At 38.3% G+C, this 18634-nt stretch overlaps 1 protein-coding gene across 1 annotated transcript in view; it reads left to right on the plus strand.

Annotated features, from left to right (window-relative positions):
• INO80C (INO80 complex subunit C) overlaps nt 1-18246 on the plus strand; it is a 30482-nt gene extending 12236 nt beyond the window's left edge. The window contains 4 exon segments of the mRNA XM_039550173.1: nt 8289-8399; nt 11325-11436; nt 13124-13191; nt 17472-18246. Of these exon segments, the coding sequence (XP_039406107.1) occupies nt 8289-8399; nt 11325-11436; nt 13124-13191; nt 17472-17603 (423 nt within the window). The 3' untranslated portion in view covers nt 17604-18246.
• The last annotated feature ends 388 nt before the right edge of the window (nt 18247-18634 follow it).

Consider the following 18634-nt stretch of genomic DNA (forward strand, 5'->3'; position numbering starts at 1 on the left):
CTATTCACAGTTGTGTCCCAATTACATTTTATTTGAGGCTTTTCCTCACAGGAAATAGTAATTTTTTTTCCCTTTAAATATCTGTAAGTTATAAAACTTTGCCTATCACAGTACTTGAAAGTTCTTAAATGGGAAAACATGTTTGGCATCTGAAATCCCTTGAGAATAAATCCAAGCTTTTTACTGAGGCTTGTTCATGTTTTTCTGTGTTTTGACTGTTTAATAATTTTGAAGAGAAGAAAGTAAACTTGAGTTTTTCTTGTTTTGTTTTGTTTTGTTTTTAAAGTGAGCAGTACCATTATGAAAGGAGATCTTGTGTCACGAATTTGCTATGTCTTTTTCCCCTAGGTTTTTAATGCTTGAGAGGTGGGGAAAGTAATTAAAATCTTATTCTCCCTTTGGTTGCATTTTTAATTTTGAATTCTAACCCACACACATCATAATAGAGCTTTGCATTAGGGTGTTTTATACCTCTATCAAAGTGACTAAAGTAATTAATATTTTATGCATTTTGGTAAGTATTTTGTCACTGGAACCACCAGTGCAGGTGAATGATAATGGTTTGAAGCTCAGGCACTGACAGGACCCTAAATGAGAATGTCGCCTTTTAATCAAGAGCACTTGGAGTCTATGGTATTGAAATGCCCTACAGAGAGCATAGGAAAGCCATCCATCACTTTGTGACAGTTCAATCTTTTAGTGCATGAGTAAAATTTTATTTAGCCTTTCTGAGGCAGTTGGAATGTGAGATGTTTAACTTGCCTCAGAACAGCAGAAGTTCGAAAGCATAATGTCCAGATTGCTATCTGGGCAGCTTGTGTGTCTTTGTGTATTACCTTTATTTATTTAAATTGCAATTGAACCATTTTCCATGTCTTGCTTCAAACACCTTTCCCCATACTCTTATATAATCAACAGCAGAGATTATATCTAAATTTTAGTCATATGTTTGGAGTTCATTTGCACAGTTGATTAACTCTTGATGCTCAGCAGAAATAACTAGCAAGTCAGAGGGAAAGAACCACTGCTTTAGGAAAGGCAGATTTTGTAAGTCTTGCACAGGTAAGCAGTTTGATACATGACTCAGAAATCCTCTGGGAAATGGTTAGAAGAAGAAGTGCATTTAGTGATACATGTACTTGGAATTAAAAACTATTATTATAATAGTCCAACAATCTAATTTCAAGCTTTGTGTTGTTACGTTTGTTTTTAACAACCCTCTTTCAGCTTTCTTTATAAGTGAAAACAGCAGTAGCATCTGAGGACAGTGTGATAATTTAAGCAAAAATATTTTTGTTGTCAGGCCTTTGGGGTATTTACTTTTGATGTCAGTGGAAGCAGAAACCTATACCAGGACTCTTGTCTTTTAAGACGAGTTGACAATGATGAAACCCCCTGACTTAGATGGATTTACTCCCAATTTACACTGTATACACGAATGACTTGCCAACCCTAGTAGCTGTTTGAAATCAAGGGAAATTATCTGCACTATACTTAATAGCTAGTTTCAGCTGAATACTACTTCGGGTTTGGGGGTTTTTTTAAGTAAATTCAGTTTTTCAGTGCCCTGTGGAACAAAATTTGCTGTGAATATGCAAGATTAGGGTAGGTTTTTTTTTTTTTCCCTTCCTGGCATTTGAACATTTTCAAGCTGAACTATTTTTTGTCCTATGCCAAAATAAGGTAGGACCTTCTGTGAAGGGAGAATGTTATTAAAATAGTAGCATTTACCAGAATGCTGAAAGAGAAAAGGCTGGGGAAATTGTACTGGGCTTCATTTTAGTAAGTGGAAAGGAAGAGGGGAAAAAGCTTTTCCTGCTGAATCCAAGAACTAGTAAAATGCAACCAGATGAGGAAGACATGTTTATACATCTTACTGAATAAGTCTTTCCAGCAAACCCTTCTGTCACAGACACGGATAGAGTTAATCTTGTTCCAGAGAGTGCTATTTCCTTCAGTCCTGCATTGTTACTGAGTCTTCAGTGAGTTTGCTTTCAGAAATATACTATGGTAATAATGTTGGCAATGAGAAATTTTTTAGCTATCATTTTTAACTTGAGCTTAAGCATGTCTAATTCTGACACCTTTCTCAGTGAATTATTCCCGGCAATGTAAAGAGCTGCATTTTTGTCTGCCACAGGGTACGTCTTCAAGTTTTAATGGCCCCTGTCATGTCATCATGCAAAGTTAAATGATTTAAATATTCAGAATGTGCAAGGGCCCAGGCCAGCCTTGTTATAGTGAGAGCTAATATATTAATCAAACAGCTTAATATATGTTCCAGTATGAGCAGTATTAGCTGGCACTGTGTTAAATAGCTGACATTCAGGATCTACTCCCAATTTTAAAAAGTCTGCTCATATCATCGCTGCTGTCAGCTAGAAACATTCGTGCTCTGTTTCCACATGGCATTCTCACTCACTGTAATTGTCTGCTAGTGAAAATACAGGTATTATCCATCGATTTTATAAATTACCATTTTCTTCCCTGGCTGCATGCCACAGCTCTGTCAGGATATCACAGAACTTACACACAACTAAAAGCCAAGTAAGTTGCTACAAGTTGGATATTGCTGCTTTAGAAGTAACTGACTACAGGAATAATTGGACACGTGCCATTATTGAAGCTGATTTAAAGCAACATTGTAGTAGTATAGTGATTATGAAAATCAGCTACCAAAAGAAAGGAAAAGTAATTTAAACTATTTATTGAATTTCACATAGAGAGTTTGAAGACAAGTGGGTTCCTCGGTAAAGTGGGTGCTTGGGGCCAGACCCCTCTTATTACTTCTTCAATAGTGACATACAACACCCTCATCATTGCTGTTAGACAAAGCCAGCGCTTCAGAAATACTGAATGCAGAAACCAAACCAAACCAAACCCCAACATGTGTAATCACCTTCATCTACAATTCCTGCACTCAATATATTGTTAAAACGAACAAATTAATGATTTGCAGAATCAATGTTTTCAGTATTGGTTTTGCATTCTTAAACTAGAAACTCCCTTTCCAGTTCTCATAGAATTTATTTACACATTTAAGTTTTGATTTACCAACATGCTATTCAGTTACCTTCTAGCTTTAAATTTTGTTTTTAGCACGTAAAACTGTAACACCTAGTGAAACTGGCTACTGATGGTCGTAAAATACCTTCAGTGATGTGCAAATCCATTTTTTTTCCTAAGCCATGACATGCATGGTATGTGGTGACAGGATGCCAGAAATGCACGTATTTACATCTTTTACTTTATGTTTCATGTTTTCATGGGTTTTTTAATACATTGTAAAATCCCATTAGTCTAAAATAATAAAAAAAATGTTATATAATATAACCTGAAAGTAAATAGAGAAGAAATTTTACTTCAGTATATATCAGCTATTCTGATATATACAGATGTTGAGCAGTTTTAATCCTTGCTGGGGGAAGAAAAAAAAAGGAAACTATGAGTGAAACAAGCACTTTCATAATAAGCTAATTTCACCTGGTATTTAGTGCCATCACAGACACCCATCCCAAACCCCACAATGCTGATTCCACCTAGAAATAGCCAAAACAAAGAAATCAGCTTCCATGGTCTACGAGTTTTGCTTGTCCTCTCTAAATAGAACCAGACAGATGGCGCAGTCTTTGGAAATCATGTGCAAACATCTGCGGTAGGGAATTTGGAACAAAATATATACAAAAAATTAATAGATATACCAAAACCTAATATTGAAAGTAGTATGTGAATAGGCAGCCTCCCAGTGTGTTTTCTCCCAGTACAGACAGCATATACAGCAGGGTCCAAACTAGGCTCATTCCTGGGGTTTGGCTTTACTCTAAAGAAACCAGTGTTAAGGTAGCAAAGCTTAGCTCAGGTCTCTTCCTCAGACTTGGCTTCTCCTAAAACAAACTCCCAAGTGTTTGCTGCAGGTTTTCAGTCTCTCCCAAATTATTGCTGTCTACCAAGTCCTCTGCCATCTTCCTTCCTTGGGCGACTATCACCCAGTCCTAGGACATAACAGGGAGGGCAGAGTCCCACCCAGCAGGCATGCTCTGAATACTCGATAGATGGTTGTGTGAAAAGAAACGCAAAATAAGTTGATCCCTTCACTATTTCTCTTGTCTTTCCTAGGAGGGATAGAGGTTGCCAACCTGCCATACTGTGGTTGTAGTTAAAATTCAGCTAAAGCACATAAACACAACTTTACAGAGGGAATAACATTGCACAAGTGCTCCTGTAGGAAGTATTTGACCTGCTGCCTATGACTTTTAATACGTGCCATTCCAGTCAAGGTTGCTCAGTGCCTGGGGGATACTGGGAGGAGGAGGAGAAGAACAGAGAGGGGTAACATGAGAAGAAGTGGCAACATGGACTTCAGTGGAGATTAACAGGCACAGAAAGAGGTACTGGGAGAGGATGAACATAGTTACTGATGACTTAGCTGCAGTCCTTACTGCAGTGATTTTACCCTTATTTGAGGTAAAACTAGCATAAGCATGTTCGGCTGTGCTGAAATCACACCTTCGTTTTCCCATCCAGGTGTACCCTGTAAACGTAAAGCCACTCCGCAGTCTTTGTTTGCTCTAATCTTCCACAGACTATGGAGAAAAACATACTGCTTAGTGACTAATGTAGCACAAATTCCCTGTAGCCCTAGTTACATAAACCACCATTTAAAAGACACAATTTAGTTACAAAGTGCACGTTAAAAGCTGCTCTCTCCTTGAAGTGTATATTGAATTCCCCATAAAGATTGTTTACAAGATCAGTTAAAAGGAAGCTTTAAAGAAGCTTTTGAGCATTTCAGCCCATGGTTGCACCTTCTTTTTAGCCCCACAGCAAAGCGTTTGGGATTATCCCAGGAATCTGAGGGTGAGGGAGTTAGCTAAGAGAGCAGCTTGGTAGGGAAAATGTGCTGGGGACGGGCTGTGGATTGGGCAGGAAGGGGAAGTTGCCCCACACGTGACTGGGTTACAGCACACATTGAGCAGAACATGTTCCCTGGTGACAGACACTTCCTCACTGTGCTCACAACACCACCATCACCTCACAGGACTACAAAGGGTATTTGAATTCTTCCTGTTTGTTTGTCCCAACATATGACAGTGAAGAATGAACTGTCTTCCAATCTAAACGACCAAGAAAACAAGCACATTTGGGAGAGATTTGTTCAACTGATGTTAAAAGTTAAAGATTACCTTTACTGTGCAGTAATTGTTCACTGAGGAATCTCTTTTCAGGCTGTGAATAATGGTTTGTACTATCACTGTATTATTCACTTTCAGGAAACATGTATTTTGCAGAACGAAGGTAGATCCATATCACCTGCCTTTAAAAAACTTTCAGAAAACAAACCTGAAAAATTACATGATGTTTCCTATGCTTTAAATCCTTATGTTCAAAACACAGGCCAGAGAGATTTGTAGATTCTGGAGGCACTTGCAGTTTGTGGCTATAAAGCTGCAGAGGATATCAGCTGAGACTTCTGCAGGCTGCACAGGAAGAGCTTTTCAAAGCTCTGTACTGCCAGAGCTCATGCTTCTGTGCAATAGCACATTATTCTGGAAGCAGTGCTTCTGCTCAACTCTTTAATGTTTTTCCAGAAAGAAAGCCACATTAGCTGAGTGTCTCTCTGCCATGGTCCCACTGCTAAAAATCAGAGTTTTCATACAAGCAGTGCTGAGTGAGGGAACTGGCATGCCTCTAGAAAAAAATGTACGTCTTTATCTCAGTTGCCATCATTTAACTGGAATCACAGTACTCAGTCTTATTTGCTTCCCAGTCTGTCACAGGGCTCTGACAACATGGTATCAGCTGCATACCCCACTGGTATGAAAGCTGCTTTACAGCCCTGCACACCAGCCTGCACCCTTTGCCTTGGAGAGGAAGCCACTGCTCTCAAATTGTCCATGATAGATCCGGAGGCTACTGCTGGAATTATGTCTCACTGGCACTGGAGAATGACTTGGGCAATCCCATGAACCCAAACAGCAGCAGTTGCTGCTCCAGATCCTGCTGCCTCTGCCACCATGCAAGGGATACTGGCACCAACAAAATCAACATCTGTCCTGTAATGAGAACTAGCCCAACTCCTAGCAGCTCAAGTACCTGAAATCCCTTAGGGGCTGGTATGGAAAAGAAATGACATGTAGTATTTACATTCAGGAATTGTCCTGCCAGGAACAATTCCTTACTTTCCTTCCCACTGCACCAGCAAGATTAGCACTGAATCCACAAAGAAAAAAAGCCACTGAAGACAGTGACTATAATATATAAGTATATCCAGCTGCAGAAATAACAGACTATATGTATAAGGAAGTCTCTTCCCCTTTACTATTTAACTATTTTTATTTGCTGAGTCTCAAAGTTACGGTTTTGAGATATTGTTGAAATGCTACTCAGAGCCTGTTTCACAGAAACCAGAATACTTAGGAGAAGATCACTGAAGGGGCAAAAGTGATAAAGTAATTATCTGTAGAACTGAATTTAAAACCAACCAGATGGTACCAAAGAAAAGGCAAGAATGCTTTGAAGAATAAATCTGAGTGCTGATTCTTCCACTTAAGAGAATTTACACTGATAATGAGCAGTATTAGAGATAATGAATTCATGAAAAATAATCTTGTATCTCAAGCCTTGTCTTTCTCAAGACTGACTAATGTTTGCTGCTGAAATCTGAAATGCTGGCAGCGTGCATGTGCAAGAATATACTTTGAAACCTAGGAACTCTGTATTAAGCCACTTTACTCAGGATGGATGAAGATATTTTCTCTGCTCACTGCCACATAATGTACATGTTTCTAAACATCTATCTGCATTTCTTCTGTTTCTCTGACAGTCACTGCCTTTTAATGTCTGTCCTCAGTGGAAGAATCAAGTTTAAGCTACAAGCTTCAGTGTTGCCTCTTCTGATGTTATTATGCATTACCCCTGTAATATGAATTTACAGGGGACTGAGTGTTGTTTTGAAAATAGATTATTTCTATTAGTAGATTTGATTTTAATAAGGCACTAGAAACATTGCTTTTTTACTTTATACTTCCAATATTTAAGACCTTTCTTTGCTATGTTGAAAACAGGCACCGTAGAATGACGGAAGTATTTCCCCTAAGAAGAGTTCAGCTTTCCCAGTCCCTAATCCTGTAATTACTTTTGCATGTATTAAGAGTAAAAACACTTCCCTTGTAGTCACATGGAGAAGGATATACTGAATCATGGCCTTTGCTATATAGTCTCAGTTCGTAGAGGTCCTCCCATAAGCCACAAATAATAACAAATTTCTCCTACTTGAATATGTATTGTATCAACACAAAAGTTTTTTACAGGAAAATGCTTTTTTTCCCCCTAAATATTATCTCTCTGAAGGTAACATAAAAGAACACTTTAACCATCCGCTCAGTAAATATTGACTTAGCTTTTAGCCAAGCTTTTAGTTCTCCAAGTAAAAAAAAAATCAAGGTGTGAATTCTTATTGACTAAACTGCCACACTCAGTGGCAAAATTTGCACTGGCTTCGGGGTAGATGACGATTTCAAAGAAACATTTATATATGTAGCATGGGCTAGTTCTGGTAACGCGGAGATTTATGGGCCACTAACAAATTTAAAAAAAACCCCATAAACTCAGCCATGTAGAATTATCAGAAATTGCTTAGACTGCCACACAACTTTTTTAGCTTTCCAGTCACACACATCTTCCCCAACTGCTCTTCCTGCTAAATAAATAAACAAACCATAAAGAAAACCTAGAAAACACCAACTAGCATCCATGAAGATTTTGTGAAGCTTGTGTATAAAAATAATATATAATTAAATACTTTTTCTCTCAGTCCTCACTCAAGCACAGCTGGCACCAGGGATGAAAAATAAAATGATTAATCAGTTTTTCCTTAGAAAGTTGATGAAAAACCTTCTTATAAATTTGATATATTCCTGTTAATACTTTATACAGAACATTCTAAATCAGATCCAGTATACCTTTTTTCTGTTTTGGGTTGCCCATGCTGTCTTGCACTTTATAAAGTGAGATGAGATGGCTTTCATTAAGACTGCAATAAACCCTATGTGGCTTTTACTCAGTGGGCTTTGGCCACTCTATTCCCCTCCTCCCTTTTGTGTGCGAGTTGTAAATTGATTGAGAAATACTCTGTTTCATGCTTCCCCATTCTCGGCATGCAACATCTTTAAAGATTCAAAAGAGAGAGGAGAGCAAAAAAGGCAACAGGTAGGTAATACAGCAGATGGCTCTGTCTCCAGTTAAACTTGCTCAGAGTAACAAGCAATAAGACTGTATTTTTTCTGCAGGGTGCAGGTGGAGAGGCTGTGAATGAAAATAAATTTCTGAACACAGACTCCAGCACAGGATCAGTGGAAACTACTGCCAAGCCGTTACCATTTAAAGATCCAAACTTCATCGTAAGTGTATTATTTTAACAATTTGAAATTCCATACTTTTCCCATAAAATGCTTACTAGGATTCTATTTAACCATGTTCCTAGTGTAAATATTAAGAAAATCAACTTAACAGCCAGATAAAAGGTTGACAATTTTTAAGAAATTCACCTCAATCCCTATAACATCATGGTCCAAAGTGCAGACTGTATTATAGCATGAAAATGGCACTGGTCCAGAGGCAGAACTGTTATATTAAATTCTGGAACAGAGTGAGAAAACCTGTTAGGTGCAGGTAAGTGTGGCGGTTTTATGATATGGTATCTCACAAACTACCACAGCTAGAGAGGAGCAATTAATACTATGAATGTAGGAATCCCGTGTTTCACTTCCTAGTCAAGGCAGGCTGCAAAGCAATTGAGCTAGAAATTAGCTAGAGAGTCATTAGCAAATGGCATTTTGCACCTCTTCTGGTCCCTGAAACTCTTAACAGATTTGTGGTGTCTTCTTCCAATCATTGCTAGATTTAGAAGCAAAATGGTCCATGCTCCTGAGAAGTCTGGCCTGCCAGCATTCAGTCATGTAAACACTGACAGCTGATGAAATGCAGGCTCCTAAACACTCTGAGGGTTAGACTGGGAAAGAAGGTGAAGAAGATTAAGTTAGTAATGCTGGGTTTGTTTTTGATATCTTTTTATCTTGCTGTGCCAAGGCCAACTCATTGGCACACTTTACAAACGCTTTCTAGACAAGCAAACTTCTCAGACTGCTGGTCCTAAGCCAGTACTTAGAAAGAAGGATTTTATCCCAGATTTCTTTCTGTATGAACAAGATACAATATCCCACAGCACATAACGAGTAATTGGGCAATGCACAGCTCACTAAGCACAGGTTTGGCAGGGGGTATGAAATTAATCTCTGACATGTGAGTTGCTCTACATCTGCTTTGCAGACAACTTCAGCCATGAGAGGGGCATTCAAACAACCATATACTTTGCTCACTAATCCTCCAGCAAGCACCAGTGTCTTTGAGAAATGGAGCTTATTGCAAAAGCTCCTTTTGTGCCCAGAGGCATCCCATGTAGCTTCCACATAGGATTTAAATATCCATGAGGCCCTGAGATGATTGTTCAGTTCTTAGAGGGATGTTGCCATTTCCAAAGAGGCAATACTAATGTCTGCATGCTTGAAATAATGAATGTACAGGGTCTTTGCCAACTGCTGCAGAAATAATAGGCATTTATAATAAAAACCATGAAATTGTCCCCTCCAATACAGTAACTAATTTGAGAAGAAATGCATTGAGTGTTAATCAGCATTTCATTGGTATGACCTGGTAGTAACAATTTGGATGGATTTTTGCATCTTTTCAGCCTAATTTGCCTTAAAAGGAAGAAAATAAATCAAATAGTGTCTATCTCTGATACGTATGCCCAAGTTTGAACCATTAGCTCACTGCAGAGGATAGACTTAAGAGCAGAGAAGGAGGAAGAACTGACCTCTTCCTAAACTTTCTGATTGGAATTTACATCCCTTAGCAGTGGGGAAGGGGAAAAAGACTTTCTGACAGCTGTGTAGAGCAATAGCTGCTGTAGAGCAGTAGCTCCACCTGTCCTAGCTGTAGCTTTCTCTGAATTTTGCTTGGTTCATTTGTGCTTGGCAGTCATTGCCTTTTTATTGTAGGTGTGTGAGGTGATGCTCAGCCCCATTCCTAGGAGGCATAAGTTCATATAAAAACAGAGGTTGCTTTTGAGATTACTGAACAAAAAATCATTATGCAGTGATTTGGGGGAAAATTCATGCAATGAATTTGAATTAGTAGTGTGGTAGTACATGTAGTTTCATCTCATGCTGTAGCAGTCACTATTATACAATGTTCTTTAGATGACTAAGGTGTTACCCCAAGAGCAAATATTTGCTTCTACATTTTAAATCAGATATCCATCACCAAAACCCAGTATATCATCAGCTCATGAATAACTTTTCTGAACATATGTCTACAAAAAAAAAGCTTTCTCATTGAATCCTTCCTCCTATCATCCTCATCAATTTAACAGGTTAATTTATAAACATTTAAAGCAGAAGTGTGTTTACAGAACTTTGCTGAGTTTCAATGAGACTCATGGGGCAAATAATAATGAACAGAAATAACAACTCCTCAATTGTAAGAACATTTTCTTTTCGTGAAGTTAAGTTGTAAATCTGTGTCCTTTGATCATTTAGAAGCAGTACAGTGCGTTGTGCAGCTTCTATCTCTGGAGGGACATAAATAAATTACTCTGTAGCAATCACATTTGATAACTGAGACTGCCATTATAGTACCTGTGGCAAGCCTTCCATTAGTGTACCTTTCAAAATGCAAAATTGTCTTGGCAGCCAACATTCTATTTATTATTCTTTTTCTATTATTCTGTCTCCTAGCCTTTGAAAGAAAAATAAAATTTCCAGAAAATTTCTCATAGTGTTCATTACATTTTCCAAGATCAGTTGTGTTTTCTACAGTCATGGATAATTTGTAAAAGAGCTAGAGCTGCACCTGTAATGTGCCATAAAAAGGAGAGAGAAAATTTAGCTGTATAATCACAATTTTAGGAACAACTTCATGGTAATAGTAATAAGTTCTAATATGATAGGAAGTACATACAGAATCCTGTAATCTCAAGCTAAGCCTAACCACACTGATTTTCTATTTCCATGTAAAAAGCAGATTTTAATTTCCTTCAGTTAATCGGAAACGTAGAAGCTTTGACACAGTCCAAAAAGCTTTGTTTTTGCTTGCAGCCAAGATTAAAGTGTACAGTATAGTAGCCTGCTGATGAAATAAGTGAGAATAACAAATGGTTCATGACAAGATGAGACATATCAGAAAGACGATGAAATAGAAGTGTCATGCTCTGAAATAGTGTTCTTCATTTATTTTTTCTCTAAACACCATATTTTTAATTCTAGCACTCCGGCATTGGTGGAGCAGCAGCTGGCAAGAAGAACAGAACTTGGAAGAACCTTAAACAAATTCTTGCTTCTGAAAGGGCATTGCCATGGCAACTAAATGATCCTAGCTGTAAGCTGCTTAGACGCTTTGCGTGCATTTATAAATAATAGAATGTGCACAAATAACTTTCTTTAAAACTAACCTAAATTATTTCATCAGTGCATGCAGTATCCTGCTTGAACAGGGTCCAGTAGTACATTTAAGATTACTCCAGTCACACTCATTAGCCCTATGTCGAAAATAGGGGGAGACAAATAATTTGGAGTATTGTGGCAAAGTTCAAATACATTTGGGGAGAGAGTATAATAAGGAGAAAGTATTTTTCCAAACCAGGTCAGAAGCCCTTATTCCCATGAGGTTTTTGTCACCCTTTCACTGGTTAGGAGCTGCCTCCTCCTCTGTGTACAGTTCAGAGGTCTTTTGGTGGGTGGCTGCTGCCTGATTAGCTATATTTAAGTAATTTTCAAATAGTTTCTGCTAAGCCACATACCTGCAGTGGCTTAGACCTCAGCTCAAGCTTCCTATCCAGCTCCTTATCCTAGATTCTTGGGAGATTTAAATCCTACATCCTCTCTTTAGTGCAGCGCAGCTGAAACTACACTATTAGCAGTGCTGATTAGCAGTCCTAGCTGGTTACATCTACAGGAGCAGAGTTATAGCAGTGGTCTTAATCTAGATATTCTTCAAGTCTACTTGTAAAGCAGGATACTATTGAATGTAGCTGCCAGCAGAATGCAATCCTCAGATTTTATTTAAGCAAGTGGAGGCATTTCAAAACTGAGCATATGCATATACTTTTTGTCAGACTTGGTGCTTTATCCAAAAATAGCTTGCCATTTTTTGAGGTGTTTTAGACGCAACTGTTACAGAAGAATGCAGACTACTGTGTGTTCCTGGCTATTGTAACTGACAGTCTGCTGATTTTGCTATTTCTACTATGCTCTGTTTGCAACCAGAAATTTACAGGATTTTTTATAAGAAGGAGGGAAAATAAATTCAGTTTTGTATTTAAAACCAGCTGTCTGTGCCATTAGGATCTTTTGAATTATGAGATGATGAGTTAGAAATTTGATATGGATGGAGTGTTTGAATTGAACATATAATCTGAATGAGTTGCAAGGGAGATCAGGAAAGAGGAAAGAAATCAGTCAGGTACAAGATATTTTTATAAACATCCAAAATTGAGGATTTAACTACTTAAGCATACCAACTGTATCTTAAAAAATGTTTATGAATGATAATTGCTATTTAAAGGGCACCAAAGAACAGCAACTTCCAACCCTCAGTTTAAACATTCAGACCATTTTCTAGGTCATTGACTGGGCTTAAAGTGGTACATGCTTAAAGATTTAACTGATTTAAAAGATTACTTTGCTTTTCTGGATTATAGCATTTCAGAGCTGCAATCTTGAGCAATGTTTCATGGTCTGAACATACAACATGCATATGATAATGGCTATTCTTTGCACGTGACTGACTGCAAGGAAATTCATTAAGACTTGGAAGAAATGGACATATTTCAAATGGCTCTCGCATTTTCCTTTTGGGAAGGGCAGTTCTGCTTGCTGAACTCTGTTAATAGGTGAGCAGGATCAGGCTGTGATTTACAGTGCTAGCAGGCTAAATGTTTTCAGAGGTAATTCTGCTTCATATTTCTTTGCCTTAGTGTTGCTAGCTAATAGAGACCTCAGAGAGTAGGTTTATGTTGTAGAATATATATATAAGACACTGAGTTTATGCCTTTGTTTCTCTTTAGATTTTAACATTGATGCTCCTCCTTCCTTTAAGCCTGCTAAGAAATACTCAGACATTTCAGGACTTCCAGTAAGTAATTTTTTTTTCCCTTCAAAATTGGCATCTCACCTTTCACAGTGAAGTAGTGCTGGTGCCTTGTTTTGTAAAAGATGTATATGCTGATGTTCCTATTCAGACTTGGGCTTAATAATTATCTAGTGATTTAGGACCAAACCCCAAATACTGTCACTGCATCACAAAATCCTTAGGTTGTTAATAGATGCTGGGACAGACTAAATACCTTGTCCTGCCAAGCAGCTCCAATGACACAACTTTGTCACCTGTAGAATCTACATTGGTGCCCATAATTTCTAATTCTTAAGATAGGGGCAGGAAAAGCTGGTAGTCCACAGTGTCCATGACTGTTAACTTTGCAACGTATACCCACAATGACTGAAACTTTCCATGCTGTTTGCCTGAGGCTGATTTATGTCATTGTATCTTATAAGAGAAGTTTTAAAAAGATGGCTCAGCAATTTTCAATAATGAGATTAGGCAAAATTTTATTGTTTGGCCCAGGTTAAAAAAAAAACAAACCTTGTTATCATTGCTCTCAAACTTTGCCTCAAACAAATCAGCCTGAAACAGACACTTGGCATAGACTGTTGAGAATTTCAAATACCCCTATGCTTCAGAGCTGCAAGTTGGAGTTTGGCAGATGTATAGCCTGTGTGTCACAGATGGGCTCTTTTACGTGTTTTTGTTAAAGAAAAAGGAGAAAGGAAAAAAAAAATCCCAAACCACATTTGACTTAGATACGGTTTGCACATCCTCCAGAAGGTCTTGGTAGTTACAGTTTGGTGCCCGAATTCCCCAAGGATTCTGTTGGCACAAACCAGGAGTAAAGTCCTTGAATTCTGCCCAACAAACATTTTGTATCTGCTGCTGAAAGTGCTCCTATGTTACATGAATAATTTTACTTAAAACAGGTGTTAGTAACAGCATATCTTTTCACTTTTCACCTTCAAACGCCAGTGGTTTATTTTTCAGAAGCCTGTGCATTTATTACAATTGAAATCAATGGGAATGTTGTGTTTTGGAGTAAAAAAACGCTTAATTAATGGTTACACTAAGTAGCTACAATAGTGAAAACTTTGTGATGTCAAAGAGCCTTGCACAGAATTTCTGTGTCACTTCCCCCAGTTTAATCTGTTTCTCACCCATAGGGCACTAGCCCACCTTCACAGGCTTGATATCACCTCCTGGTACATATTTATTATGCTGATGCAGGTTAGCATACCACCTTGCATTCTGTACACTGAATTAGGCAAAAAGTCCTCATTAGGACACAAAATGGGTGAGCACTTAACCAAGGGCTGCCTTATAGTGGATATTTAGTGTAAGGCATCAAAGAATAGCTGTAGCACCAGCTGTGTTCCTGCACATCCTACATTTGATCTTGATGTGGTAACATGTTTTCTTAGACTTTATTTTTTAAGTAACACATTTAAATAAGGCACCTCGGGGGTGACATGTGTCCAGCCTGTGCCTCTGAATGTGGTTTGGAAAGGGAGTGAGTTGCTCAGATAAAGGCTGGTAACTCTTGGTGTTCAAGACGGAGTAGGAAAGCAACATGTTCCTCACAGATGAACTGGCAGACAGCAAATGGAAGAGACTGCTTGCAAACCCAGGGAAGATAATTCCCTCCAGCCAGGCAGACCCTGCCCCATCTCCAAGGAACCAAATAATGCTTTCCAGCACTAACCTTTGATGTATTTCAAAACTAATCAGTCGTTGCACCTCTAGTGAGCTGATGATGCAGGGTATAGATGTGAGTGGAGGCCACATCCCTACCATTTCCATCAGTGATTTATGTACTATAACTATTTTAGCTCAGTATAGATACTCTCTATACAAATCCATATACAAATTCAGTACTGCTTTTGTTTTCTTTTCTTCTCTTTCCACTTTTTTTTTTTGTTAATTTTACATCCTCTAATTGCATTGTGAATAGTTTCCTATTTTACCTGGCCTGCAAGGTTTCTCCAGACTATGAAAAAATTACCACGTTTAAAAAAACCCCTTTTTTATTAAAATAGCTGAGACAGTGTGTCCTTTAAATTGCTAGACTAGAAATGTTTCATAAGAAGCACTAAATATGCTTTCAAGATCATTTCCTAGTAGGAGGATATGTGGGACAATAGAATATTGTAGAAATGTAGTATTAGAAAAATGTCCCTGTATTTTCTTTGTAAAATATAAAAGCATATGTGTAAGAATGTATTTTCTGTAGGAAAAGCTGGACACAAGGGAAAAAAAAATAAATTCCTTAGCATTACCCATCTGGGGAAGAATTAAATTGTCTAGTAGGTACAAAAAGAGAAGTGTATTAAAACATTCTCAATCAGCATACTTGCTCTTATATTAGATGCCACAATTAAATTCTACTGATCCCCTTCTCTTTCTGTGTGTAACACAAATGGAATTAAATTTACCAATGGTCTCAGCAGAGCACCCAATTTATATTTGTAAGGCAGCCTAGAATTCTAAAGCTATTATCTACTGTATTGACACTGCAAAATAAACCTATTATTTCCAAACTTGCAAGATGAATATTTAGATATTTTAATGTGCAAAAACAGAGTAATTTACCATAAAGCAGATTTAAAAAAAAACAAACCCAAACCTTCAAATGTTTATATTTCTCTTCCTTCTCTGAAAATGGATCAGCCCTGTTACTATAGAAACAGATTGAGATAGCTAGTTTATTGTATTTTAAGAGCAAGTGTCTATGGTCTTTGATTTAGTTTTTAAACACGACAGAGTTTTTTCCTCGCAAAGTCATCTAATTCAATATTCTAATCTCTTTAATTGTTTCTGAAGTACTGGTAAAGTTTGTTTTCAGGCTGAAGCCATGGCATGAATGGCAGGTTACCATACATTAGTGTCTGCAAAGAGTACAGCCCAGTACATAACACCAGAATGGTGAAGAGCAGCCATAATATTTTAAACCTAGATCGGTGCACAATACAAATTGCAGATACTGCTTGGTTACTTTATTACAGAATCATGCACGTTTGAAAAGCAGTCTAATTGCTTAGCTTTTTCTTACATGAGGCCAGATGTAAAGAGTGAAATAAAAGTAAATTTGTACCTGCTGTAACCATGAAGTTACCACCAGGGATAAATTTACTCCTAATGTTCTAACTTTGCCGTTTGTTTGGAACTTAATTGATGGCTTGAACTGTTAGCTGACTACGTTTAATTAACCTAGCGGTGTTTCTTTGTAAAGAAAACCGAGCTACAAATAACACTAAATTTTCTAAGCCATATCAGACCAAATGATTAGCTGGATTGTTACCATGGTTGAGAGGTGCTTTCCAACATAAAAATGTAGAGAGTTCTGCACTACAGCTGTGTGGTGTGGGGGAATACTCCATCTCTTCCTGGCCTTTTCTACTTTTAGTAGCAATGTCTTGAGGGATTTCAACTGCCTGTGCCTTGCAGCCTGCCACCATCTCGTGCTAAAGAAAGGCACAGAAGACACTTTTGGAGCCTTGGCAGGCACTTGGTAATCCAGTGCTGAACAGGCAGGGATTGCCCTGGAGGCTGAAGGTGGAGGGGCAATGCCCTGATGCCTGCCTGCTCCCAGTGCAGCCTCCTGGCCTACCCCTGAGCTCAGGCGAGCTCCAGGTTTCTGCAGCAACAAGGGGAGAGGATAGAAGGAAACTGGCACTGCTCCCAGGCACCCAGGGTCCAAATATAGCAGGGGATACAAGTGTAGCCCAGGGTGAGCTGGCCAGGCTGCCATCCTGAAAGCTGGCAGCTGGAGCAAACCACAACACTGGGTTCAAATCTCTTACCAGTTCAGTCACAGAATCATAAGCTGAGACTCCCTAGCTTTAAAAACCACTTTAAAGTAAATTAAAAGCTAAGTTCTATGCAGCAAGAGAAAGGCAGTCCAAAGCTATCAGAGCACCCATAATTCAGCCTCTTTGTGGGTAATTTATTGGCAGCAGCCTGACTCTTTGGAGAGCTGCCTTGAGAGAGACTGCACAAGGCACAGAATTTCTAGGGTGAGTTTAGAGAGCTGAGGAATTTATTTTGCTCTGTGTCTTATAGGAAACTTCTCTCAGCCCTCTGTTATGTTTAATGAATTTCTAATGTGATTTTATAGGGCTCTGTTAACTTCTCATAAGTTCTGGCATGAGGAGAAAGAAAAAAAGACTTGTGGCCATGTGGTAGAACAGCAGTGCTCTTACTAGGAAGAGAAACTCACTGTTTTTTGGTCTTGTAATTGAGATACTTCTTTTACTGTTATGGTTAGAAATTTTATTTGAATAGTGTCTCTAACATTGTTTCTTTTTCAGGCAAATTACACAGATCCACAGAGCAAGCTAAGGTTTAGTACTATTGAAGAATTTGCCTATATTCGGATGCTCCCTTCAGATGTGGTTACAGGATACCTGGCTCTAAGGAAAGCAACAAGTATTGTTTCCTGAGCAGACTGAATATTGTTGTATATTGCTTGTGAACAGTGCTCATTTGGAGTGTCATGATGGAAACTGACTGTGGGACTGAGGTTCTTTAAAACTATCCATGGATTTTTACATCTGGAAGTAGTTGATGATACATGCATTTGAAGAACATATGGATTTAATTTTCATAAATGCTGATATTTGTTAGTTTGCCAGTTTGTTAGCAATTTGGTTTGGTGAACAGAATAACTTAGACCTTAAGGATGTGTATCTGGACCATAATGTCTCATTTGTATTAATTTCTGTAAAGACAGGATTTCATCTCCACCCTGTATATTTTATGTACTACCCTGGCTCAGCAGAAACTGTCATTTCAATTAAGGAAAAGGTAACAAGATATCCAAATATCTAAACCTGCCTTACCAGATGTGCTTGCCACTTGGCTGTGAAGTTTGTCCCATCTGTAAAATGAAGCTAAAATACCCAGCAAGTGCTGCTGTTGTGATGACTTTTTAGGGTACCGTGGCACTGCGGAAATGAAGACCTTCACACAAATGTTTGTATTGAATTAACTGCCAACATAAATAAAGTTGGACTCAAACTTGCTTGTAAAATACCCTGATGAACACGTGTAACAGGATCCAATCAAATCATCTTGATCATTGCACTTCTCAGTGTTTGAGTGCTTCATTTCACAACCTGACTATTCTTCTACCTCTCCTAGTTATTACAATATTAGTGCTAATTAGTATGAAAAAGTACCAATTTCCCAGACTTTTAAAAAAGATGCTAAAAAGTAGGAGTTCCACTGTCCATTGGCATTCTGACACCCAGATGGCCTTCAGCAAGGCAAGACCTTCGGCATTAGAACACTGAACTTAGCACCATGAGACACCAAAAGAATAATTGAGAGCAACTGAACATTGTCACACTTTAGAAGAAGGAGACTGAAAGAGAGTTTGGACTCTTGCTGGGGGATGGCTGACAGCTATATGCCAATGTGCCAATGTAACAATGACCCTGAAATTAGGGGCAAGGGGGCAGAGAGTTTTCTG

The sequence above is a fragment of the Corvus cornix genome, chromosome 2 (genome assembly GCF_000738735.6).
Source record: "Corvus cornix cornix isolate S_Up_H32 chromosome 2, ASM73873v5, whole genome shotgun sequence".
Taxonomy (NCBI): Eukaryota; Metazoa; Chordata; class Aves; order Passeriformes; family Corvidae; genus Corvus; species Corvus cornix.